Source organism: Lygodium microphyllum, chromosome 2, assembly GCF_053477565.2.
Source record: "Lygodium microphyllum isolate KBCC chromosome 2, Lygodium_microphyllum_v1.1.10, whole genome shotgun sequence".
Taxonomy (NCBI): domain Eukaryota; kingdom Viridiplantae; phylum Streptophyta; class Polypodiopsida; order Schizaeales; family Lygodiaceae; genus Lygodium; species Lygodium microphyllum.
This window is the reverse complement of record NC_141136.1, coordinates 19,038,044-19,049,237: the sequence shown is the minus strand read 5'-3', so window position 1 is coordinate 19,049,237 and position 11,194 is coordinate 19,038,044. Positions and strand designations below refer to the sequence as shown.

Sequence of the window (11,194 nt, the reverse complement as noted above, 5' to 3'; positions counted from 1 at the left end):
GCAATGCAAGCTCAAAACATCAAGTATGTGGCCATTCGAGCATCCAAGATACATGAAGTATAAGTCGGGAGCATAAAACCCAATAGAACCTTCAAGCCTATAATTGCATAAGCCAATGAAGTAACAAATGCATGTAAACATAGCCAAGATGAATATCACCAAGCTCAAAATTGAGGCTCAAGAGCTACTAGCAATGGCATACGTCAATAGTATGAATGTAGCAACCAACTGACATCCAAGAGTAATATGCATAAAACTTCTATGTGTAAAAGATTGTTGTCCACTATATTATAACACTTAAATGACAATAAATTCTAAGCTATTGCAAGATAAAATCGGTCTCAAAAGCATTCCAATACAATTTCATAACATCTCTTAAGCATTGAGTACCAAATGAATATCAATAGACATAGAGGTGAGCTCCAAACACTAAGAGTATGCTATCCTAAATGTTATTACATTATCTTATATGACAATAAATGGCTAAAGTACAAAAGCTCCAATCCGATGCCACGTGCTTAATACTAATGATGGGGAGGGTGGTAAGCAATGCCCACTGGACTGCTAAGTGTTACATGAGCGATAGGGGGACTTCCAATGCATGTAGGAGATCATAGAAAACCAAACCCAAAAAAAATGCAAATCATGCTACCTAATGTGAGGGTACTACTGCTATTTTTAGTAGCTTTTGAGCACTTGGTAAATCTCAATCATGTTTGTCCAAGGTGCAGAGCAAGCCTTAGTAGGCCGCCTTGACAAGTGTTGGAGTAGTGAAGAATCAATGCATAGCTTGTAGAGGGAAGGAGCCACAGGTCCCCTAAAATAAAGTGCAATGGATATTCACAAGGTATCACAAACTAATGAAAAAGCTCCTTGATCTCAGCTCCAATACTAGTTGAAGGGAGAAGCCTTGAGTGGAAGCAAGAGCTATGGTGGAAGAAGCAAGAGAGTAAGAGCAAGAGATACAAGATTTGAAAACTCTAACAATCGTAATACGTGTGTGGCCTTTCCTTATTCAAATATCATTGAAAGAATAAAGAAAGAAGCATGGTGGGCATGAGAGAGTACTAAAGAGAAGTCTAGAGGCTTCACTCTCCTTGTCTCTAACCTCCCACACTCTCTCTCTGTCAATCTCACACTCTCACTCACACTCTCTCTCATGAAAGATTTAGAGAAAGAAAGTAGATGAGAAAGATTAAACAATGAGAATAACCATTTCTATTCAAGCTCAATATTTTTCTACATAAATTCTAGGGTTAGGGTTTCCCCTTTCCATTGGTCATTTAGCTCACTTTAGAGCCTCAGGACCACTCATCTCTTTTTGCATGCTTTTCCTATGGTGAGAATGAACTAGAACCTTTGCAGTTATTCCATGGAGGCCTATGCTATCATGATAACTTGCACGGTGTGACTTGTAGATTTATACTATAGGTCAATACAATTGTTGCAACCATTTGGCAATTTGGATGTGCATGTGCTTTATGCACATTGTATTGTGGTTAAAAATATGAAGATTATTTATGAAAATTTTAGCTCCCTGGTGTGCTTCCTTGCACCTTACATGCTACATGCCTCTTGTGGTTAACATCATTTTTAGTTGGTGGGCATCATTTAGGTCTCATGGTGGCCATTTTGAGTGCATGGGCTAGTGGCACGATTTGTGATCTACGGCAATGCGATCGAGTAGGCTAAGACACATTGAGCATTGGATCTTGGAGGCATTGTCTATTGATTAAGGTACATGCAACAATTCTCTTATTGTTGGGGGAACCTAGCTGAGTGTTGGAGGCCTTGTGGTGCTTGTTGACTAACACACTGCCATGTTGTAGTTAGGTGTAGCACTTGGCAACTGGTGCAAGTAATGGCAGACTAGCAAAATGTAGTTGCATTTGAGCTATAGCCTGTGAAAAGACTTCTGACTTTTGAGTCACTCGACTATGAAGCAATGGAACAATGGAAAGTTGAAACATGCTAGAGTGGCAAGCTTGGAATAATGGGTAAATTCGAAAATTTTTAAATATTTAAAAGTAAAAAAATACTAATAGCTCTAATCTTGGCAAAACCACATTGTGATTACTAATAATTATAATTTAACTTTACCTTACATTGTAGCCTCTAGGCTTTCACATCAGGCAAATATTACTATCTCTATTACAATTTTACATACATACATACATACATACATACATACATACATACATATATATATATATATATATATAATTATTTAAAGAGTTTCCTAAGAAAAATGGAAGGTAAATTTTACAATGCGATATATCAAATGACATGTAATTTTTAATACTATATGTCATGATGACATGCAAACTGTAAATTGTAACATGTATTTTGACAGGCTCTTTTCAAAGATGATTGTTTTCACAAAGGGAAAAATAGTGCATTACAAGAAAAACATAGGTCTAATTTAGGCCTTGAATTCTGACTCTAACAAACCCTGAATCTAAGGATGACCAACACTCAATCAACATGCAGGCTCCCTTAGTGTTCTAGATGATTGCAATAATGGTATAGTCCAAACATGTTGGAGTAGAATTTGGGAGCCCTAGCTATGTATCTATAAAAACTTAGAAAACTATTCTCGTTATGATGAGAGAGACAAATACATTGGGAAGGCATGCATGTCAAAGGTCATATGCAACCATTTAGTATAGGATGCCTTTAGACATGCTTGGGGGGGGGGGGGGGGTCACTCATGAATATATGTATATATAACGTGAATTCAAAATAAGGGGTTTTTAAAACACCAATTTTTTACATAAAGAAGGGTGTCATATAAAAGGGTTACTTACAGATTGAATAGAAAAGGGTTGTGTTTTATTCAAGAAAAATTCAAAGATTAGGATATTTATAAATAGGCCATGAATGCACGTTATATAGAGAATATATATATAGTGAACCCCCCGAGTAGACATGACACGTATTCACACTTGGACCATTACTTAGTTTCAACACTCTCCCTTAATAGGAGAAGTGTTATTATGCATTGACAAACCTAATGTACCCCAATTCCCTTTAAGAGGATCATGGTGCTTTGCTCCCTAAAACTATATGCTATAAATTTTTTCAAACATGAAATGCAATCATCGTGGATCTAAAATGGCAAGTTTGATGATAAGCAACATGAGAAGCTTTTTCTTCATCTTTGCACCACCATAAATATATTCATCTATCCACAACAAATTCTTAACTTCTTGAGCATGCACTTGACATGTACTCCCCCTCAAGCAAGAGAAATGTAGCAATTGAGACATTGAGTTGGCCTGCATGTAAATCTACAAAGAGTTTAAGTAAATATGATAATCAATTGCTATCTAGATTAGGACATCAGAATCTTCATTCTGCTCTACACCATCTCCATTGTTATCCAAAGTATGAGCTCGGTGATAATCCCATGAATTAGTAACATCCAAAGCACTTATTCCATCAAACAAGCCTTGAGTAATCACTTTCAAATAGCCAAATTCACCATCACCATTAGAGGCGTAAGAAAATCCATCTCCAAGATGATGGGGACCTTTGACTTGCCTTTTCAGTGCATTACCAACATCTATGAAAACAACCACATCATGAGTTAAATCTCCATGCACAAATCCGTAATCAATCTTATGATGTGCTTGGGCCAGTTGCAAAACATTTGTGATACCAGCAGAGTTACCAACAACATTGTCATGTTGAACAAAACTAGCCTTGTAATTTGTAGCTAAACATGATCTCTAAAACAAAGACAAGGGGTATGGGCTGAAGCATTTGCCTTGTTTGCTGCATATAAACTTGGACAACCCTTTTGGATATTGAGAGCATCATCATGTCTAGCATTGACAAGTTGATCAACAACTCCAAATTTAGCTTGACTTAAACAACCAATTACTCTAGTATCTCTAGCTTGATCAACTGCTACATAATCATCTTGATAATGAAAATATTGTGTTAGATCTCTTCGAGCAAAAGTAGAACCTTGAGAACCAATCATACCACCATCCTTGCCCCTATACAAACAACAAATTGTAGCTTTGCCCATGCAAGAAGGGTGGCGTCTCAATCTCTATTTGAGTGGATGATGTGGGCAGAAGTACCTAGGATGAAAGCATTGCATGATAAAGGCTCAAGATAGCACAAATAGATCATCCAGCCATGTATCTTGGAATTGTGACCAAGCTAGTGGATCTCAAGTAATCTAGCATATTCCACAATAGGACCAGACCTTGATAGTCTTGATGCATTGGAATAAAGCATTTGACTGCTTGACCAGAGAAATTTTTGGGACGCTTTCTTTATGGTCTGTGAACTGTTATCTGTAGCGTTGATTACATGCAGCAAAATATCCCCAATTTGCAGAGGTGAACCATGAGAGGCAAGATCGATTGCATGCAACGTTGTAATCAAATTGATGGCATGTAATTGCACTACAAATTGGAGACATTGGAGATTCAATGAAGAAAATTGTCCTTCAGGAGTTGAAACTCGACCAAAGTTGCTATGTGGCAGAGAAACCTCATCATAGATATGAGAATCAAGGATGGGTGAATAGTCATGCTGAAGGATGTAGAATGGCATGTCAGCTTGTTTGTCAAAATGCAATATTTTGCACAATAGGCCAAGAGAGATTTTACCACAGGAAGAGCCGTCTGGATCAAAACCCTTCAGGAAAATGTCACCCAACAATATGGAAGAGCCGTCATGCCAGTCAATTTGAAATCTCTGCCCATTGGGTGCCACCAAAGCGATCATGCATCGATCTAGGAATACTCACGCCAAGGCTTTCCACCAATCCATGTAGGAACACCTTAGCTTGGACTCCGTCAGGAAGGCTAGGCAACAAAGACAGAGTCAGGGTGAAGAAATTCTTACCGTCTATGATTGGTAAAAGAGAATTTGCAGCAATCGCTTGGCAGGCTGTAGGAACAACATGGTGCTCGTTTTGGATAGGGATTTCTCCAAATTGGGAATCGCTTGTAGATGTGAAAGCACCTGATGCATTCATTTTTCTACTACTTAGGCTCAAAGGATATCCCATCGATATCTTAGTCATAAAAATAAGAGGAAGGCTCAGACGATGCCTTTTGAGGAATCACACCTTGGCCAGTCTGCAGGTCGAAGGGTTTTGCAACTTTTTCACCTCCTTCTGCATGGGGCGGAGGGGAGCACAATTTTGTGTCATCTGCGTGACTCAGTCAGAGAGGGCCTTCGCCAGGGTCTTCTTGCCCTTTTTCTTCTCCTTTGTTATTGGCCTGGAGGTAGCCATTTTTTATGCCTTCATCTCCACTTGCATTCGGCAGGAGGTTTCCCTGCACACTACTATCATCTCCCCTTGCAATGGACGGTAGGTTGCCCACAGGGTTACATCCTCTGTTAAGGTTGCTCCAAGAGTTGGAGAGCGCTCAGTAGAGGGTTGAGCACAAGCCACACGGGATCGTCCAACCCATTGATACCATGTAAAAACTTGAAAAAACTACATTGCTGCAGTAATTACATAGAGACATGGCAGGCACAGAGTACTGAGAAAACTATTATCATTATAATAAGAGAGACGAATACATTGGGGAGGCATGCATGTGAAAGGTCACATGCAACCATTCAGTATAGGATGCCTTTACTCATGATACGTACTCACACTTGGACAATTACGTAGTTTCAAGAATATCATCACGAACGAGCTCCTCTACAGCGCCCCGGCGAAGATCCCCCAACAACACATCAACCAGCCTTATGGCTCTCTTCACATAAATGGAGCCCCAGACGACACGCAGCACGACCCCTCCTCCTTCCAAATATAGACAGGCACCCCGCTATAATCATGAGCCACATCGTAGAAATAAGTCTTCCGAAGGCTTAATGAAGCCGTCGCTTTTATCTTTTTTCTCCATTGGTTTTCAAACGAGCTTCTTTTTTCAGTAGTAAGCCATGCGTCCTTTTTTTGAGAACCCATAGACCTTGGGTATTTCCTCACACCCTAATTTGATCTTGACACTTCGACGAACTGCTGTGCCTCTAGACCAATCTATCAGTTGTCCAACCAAGAGCAATATATCTATAGTTGTTATAACAAACCTACTATGATACGCTTAACACCTTTAAACCTAATCTTTTGACTAATAAGACAAATCTGAAGCTTCATTCACTAAAAGTAAGATTTTGAAATGTTGCAATCACTAAAGCTTCAAACATTGGCATACATAAGAAGGTTCACCACTAGCAACATGAGACATCTATTTGTAACAAATAGCTATTAGAATTGAAGACTTGCAAGCAAATAGTAAATGATGTATTGATTCAAGTGAGTTGAGAGAAAGAGCATAAGAATTTGATTATTACTACTAACAAGAAGGACCAATATCACCATCTAAAGCATGATGTAACATACATCATAAGACGATTCATCACTAGCAACATGAGACACCTACTTGTTTATTGTAGACAACAAGCAAGTACTAAATGATGTGTTTATTCCAATGAGATCATAGAAAGAGGATAACAATTTGATTATTAGTATTGACTAAGAGGACCAATATCAAAATCTAAAGCATGATATACATAACTATGATGGATATAATCTGAGATGAACTAGACTTATTAGACAAACTACCAACAACTATACTTATTCTCACAACCATAGATTGAGATGCTCATGCCTTGAGATGAATATAGAGCATCCCAATCATGATAAACATGCAATCTCCAACTAATTTGTAATTATTGAAAGCTAGGACAAATTTAGAATTTTAGTCACAATGATATTCATGGTACATCTTTTGCATGATGTTATCAAATATCTAATTTTAACCTTCAACTCTTAAGTAACATAGGCTCCACAAGTCTATATACACTCTAGCTTGTATTTATTCTTATCTACTCATGTAGGAATATATTTTCCTAGTCTTCTAAACTACTTCCAACTGCTACATTCAATTTTAAATTCAACATTAATATCCCTCCTCTTCCAAACTCTTAGGGATGGAAAGTGTTGGAAAGGAAAAGAGCACATAGAATATATAACAATACACAATAATAATACATGACCAATGCTCGATGAGAGAATTGTGTAGAGAGAAATAAGAATGATATGAGCCCTTGGTATTCACATCTAAAGGATTATGGGAATTGAGCTGATAATGGAGGTGATGGCTTTTAAAGCATATCTGAGAATGTGTTGTACCCAAGACAAATCCTAAACACAACAAACTGAGTAGTCCATCTATGATTCAAGAATGATACCACCGAATTGTGTGGCTATCTACAAAAAAAATATAGTTATGATGGTTGATTGATAGCATGGTAGACTTTCCATTTGTTCAAGTTTATTTTTTAATACTGAAACTTTCAATTTTCCACCACAGTTACAATGATATGACAATCTAGAAGCACTATATTCTAACAAAAGGCATTACCTCAATTGCAAATTCAAGCATGGGACTTGCAATTCCATTGGTATATTATGTTGATGAAGAAAGGGTCTCCTGCCAATACACAAGCTTGGAATTGTGAAAAAAAAAGATAATCACATTTACACACCACTGCACTAGACAAAACATGTGTGATTATTAGCACAGTGCTCTAGTCTCCTAACTAAGAAAATATAAGATGTTCCTCTCTTTGTTCTCTTGGTTCAAAGTATAAGATTATATATAGCACTTGCCATTGTAAAAATTTCCATATTTTCTTGAAGATGTATCCTCTTTTGAGTTTGATGCTATATGTAAGACTTGAGCAACACTCCATTAGTTTGATTGTTGATCCACTGTAGTCATGTCCTCCCATAAAAAATATTCCATAAAAAATATTAACCATTGATCTACACACAAAAAGACTTGCTATTGCATATAGAAGAGCCTACGATGATATTGGATGTTATTCCATGGATCCCCATTCAAACATTGCCTTTATGCATATTCTCAAATGGAAAGCCAATCCACTACCTAAAGACACTCAAGAAGTTGCCACAAATACCAAACATGGATAATGCTCATTCATATGGTCAACTAGATAACATAAAATAAGACAACAGAAAAAGGAAACTTATAAAGCTAACTAAATTTTACAAAAATGTATATACAAACCCTCTTTGTCAAGGTGTTGCAGAGTATAGACTATTACCTTTAGTATATGAGGGCTCACAATAACCCTGTGCATATTGTAGAGGGAGCTCACCCTCAACCACCAAGAGCCCCGGACCACTTATTGCTTAAAGCATTTCAAGTGAGCACAAATGGCTATCTCTCACCTAGCCGATGTGCCTTAAATCCTACGAGGACGTAGTGAGCTTACCTTGATGCCTAAATGATTAGCCTCCCCCTTCAAGCAATCATTCTCAAGCCTCCACCTCTAAGCTCCATCCTCCATAGCCACGCATAAGACAAGTGAAGAGAAGAGAAGAGAAGAATAAGAGTGGAGATGATGGAGAGCTTCTTCTCCAAGATCCCTCACTCGCATGCACTCACTCCCTCACAGTCTCACACTCCCTCTATTAGGCACACGCAAGTAAGCAAGAAGGAGAGAAGGGAGAAGAAGAGTTCACTTTAGCTACACACCAAAGAATGAACTTCTCATTCACTTTTTGAGTTTATATAAAAAACCCTTATCCCTTTGGGAACCCATTCATTTTTTACACGTCCGGCCATTGTGGCAAGGTCCTCTTTTTCCATTTCCTTCTAGTTGCCCTTTCTCATTACCTATACCCATCTACCCTTTACAATTTGCACAGGAGGGAGCCTGCACTCTTTTACAAAAGTTTTAAGGGTACCTTGCATTTAAAAATACTCTTTTGCCTTTGAATTACCTTTTGAGACTTCCCTTGCACTTTCGATTGTTTCCCTTTCTACTTCTTCCTTTGTGTCCACATTTGGAGTTTTCTTGGACTTCTTTGGACTTCTTTTTCTTCCTAACATTATCCCCCTTCTAGATGAGTGCCAATCCCATGGCCCTTGTGTGCTTGTGTTGATGAGGGCTCGATGATATGAAGGGTGGTTGGTGAGTTGATGATGATGGGGCCTCTTGGGGATTAGTCCTTGGAGAGAAGCTGATCAAAATGTTGAGGTGGTGGAGGCCGAGAATGGTTGGAGTCAATAATGGGGCCTCCAAAGCTCGTGGTTTACTACCTTTATTTGTACATGAAAAGAAAAGAAGTGTGCTACCTAGGGGGAGTGTCTACCTTATCGTCTGGTGCATTGTGCTCGTGCTAATGGAATTGGGAGTTGGAAGGCAAGCCTAGGTATTGTCCCACACTTGAGGACCCAGTTCATGCATAAGGAAGGTACAATGGGTGCAACTTAGAGAGATATGTCTAATCATAGGTGAGTGTGATCTTGATACCAAGAGGCATATTACACGGTGGATTCCATGCCACGGTGGATTCCGTGAGGTTTTACGGTGGATTCCGTAAGATTTTATTACCGGGGCTCATACACAAAGTGGATTCTTTGTGCGAGAAATCGATGGGGATGCCTATCCTTTTCGGGCATTTTGTTAATTTTATGTATACATGAGTGATTCCATAGTGGGTGATTCCGCAAAATACATATTTAATTCATAAACATTTATGAGTTTAAAGTGCGCACTCGTGATAAATTAAGGTTAGGATTGATTTCTAACCAATTGATTTATGTAGCTGAAGACTGCTAGGTATTCACTTTTGTCAGTTTAATTGTATTATTTTACTAACGATTGTGAATGCTTCAGTTGATGTGTAGAGATAGCAGCGGTGGCAGCGGAAAAATTTGGAGGATAGCATGTATTCAAGTTATTGTCAATATTTTGATGGGCGCATACCTTAGGCATAGCGCCTATATTTTGTTGCACTTATTTATCAAGGCGCTTGATATTTATTTATTATTTTTGTATGCGCATGGGTGCACGACTTAGATATTTGTATTGGACATTGTATTTGGGTATGTTTGACTTCTCGGGCGCCCATTAGCTTTAATTCTATTTGGTACAAAAGCAAACTCCAAATCTAAAGTGTGCTATTTTGTAATTTTGGCTATTATTTGAGCTTGAAGATGATTAATATATGAAATACATGCTTTGTGGAGCGCTCACACAAGGCATGGGGGGAGATTGCACCCAATTGGTCTCTTATTCATGTCGTGCAAGCTTTCTACATTGATTTGTGTGCAAAAAGTAGAGTTCTTTTGTTCTTGGGAGCCTTCTAACACTCACTATGTGCGCATATGGCATCCGATCTATACACCAGTGGTATCAGAGCGAAGCTGAGATCGAGAGCTTCCAATCGCTTACCATCTTGTGCGAAGGCGGAGCTCCTAGAACGATTGAGCTCTACAGTCAGTTTCGTCGTGAACGATCGATACCGGTGTGTTCCTAGCGGTCAAGAACCCCCTTCTGCACTCTCTGATCGCGAAGGACCGGCCTGAGGAGACGGAGGACCATGTGGATAATTCCTACATGAAGTCGTCTTCAAACAGTAACCTCCATAGCTTAAAAGCTTAAAAGCTTTATGTTCAAAATCTTAACATTAATCTTAATAAGAAAGCTTAAGGTTTTAAATTGAACGAAATTATGCCGCGGGATGCTGACGCCACAGTTGACGGCGTGAAAAACGCCCCCCCTAAAAAATCCAACGGCGACACAGACAACATAAGTCTTCTAAAGCTTAAGTCAATTAAGCTTTAAAGAATCTTAATCACCTAAGTTACACTAAGCTAACTTACTCCTGCAAGTTACTTAAGTCACAGAGGTCATTACAGACTTATTCAACTACTCCCATAAAGGCAGTTCACACGTAGAAGCACAGAATCCGTTTATTGCTCTCTGGTAGACTCTGTTCACACCTGTAGATTTGTTGAACCAGTTTCAGCAAACACAGAAGGTCATACGCAGTTTCTACGAAGACAATGAATACCGCATACGCAAAGAACAAAGATCATAAAAGCCAAATAAAAATTTACAAGCCTTGTATACTCACCTTTGAGCTACGCTCATCCCGCTAATCAGATTTCGAGAGTGTGTGGTCTTTTGAATTTTATAGGATGACTGATCCAAACATGTACGATCTTATAGCTGAAGGTGATTTACCCAAACCAACGATGGAGCAAAAGTTGGATTTGATTATGATGCAGCTTGATGAAGAACGAAGAGCTCGACAAGCTTTGCAAGTTCAATTAGCCAATTTGCAACGATCTACCACCGACAAAGATGGACCGCAACCCAAAGATCTTATACAACA

The 11,194-nt window shown here is 38.8% G+C and overlaps 1 protein-coding gene across 3 annotated transcripts; it reads right to left on the bottom strand.

The window, feature by feature from the left end:
* Positions 1-3,200: 3,200 nt before the first annotated feature.
* LOC148039529 (uncharacterized) lies at positions 3,201-5,935 on the bottom strand. 3 transcript variants are annotated; one of them, XM_087665172.1, is made up of 4 exons: positions 5,626-5,935; positions 5,093-5,475; positions 4,629-4,986; positions 3,201-3,565 (listed from the first exon to the last, which is right to left on the bottom strand). In XM_087665172.1, exons 3-4 carry the CDS (start codon positions 4,744-4,746, stop codon positions 3,330-3,332), a joined length of 354 nt encoding a protein of 117 aa, XP_087521298.1. In that variant the 5' UTR covers positions 4,747-4,986; positions 5,093-5,475; positions 5,626-5,935; the 3' UTR covers positions 3,201-3,329. The 3 variants fall into 3 exon arrangements, 1 of the variants encoding a protein (XP_087521298.1); XR_015688321.1 differs by having other exon boundaries at positions 3,201-4,551; positions 5,093-5,935; XR_015688322.1 differs by having other exon boundaries at positions 3,201-3,827; positions 5,093-5,935.
* Positions 5,936-11,194: the final 5,259 nt, after the last annotated feature.

Coding starts and splice junctions, on each gene's coding strand:
- LOC148039529 (XM_087665172.1), bottom strand. CDS start 4,746: ATGATCGCTTTGGTGGCACCCAATGGGCAGAGATTTCAAATTGACTGG. Junction 3,566..4,628: donor TCCAGACGGCTCTTCCTGTG/GTAAAATCTCTC, acceptor TTGTTTTCATAG/ATGTTGGTAATGCACTGAAA.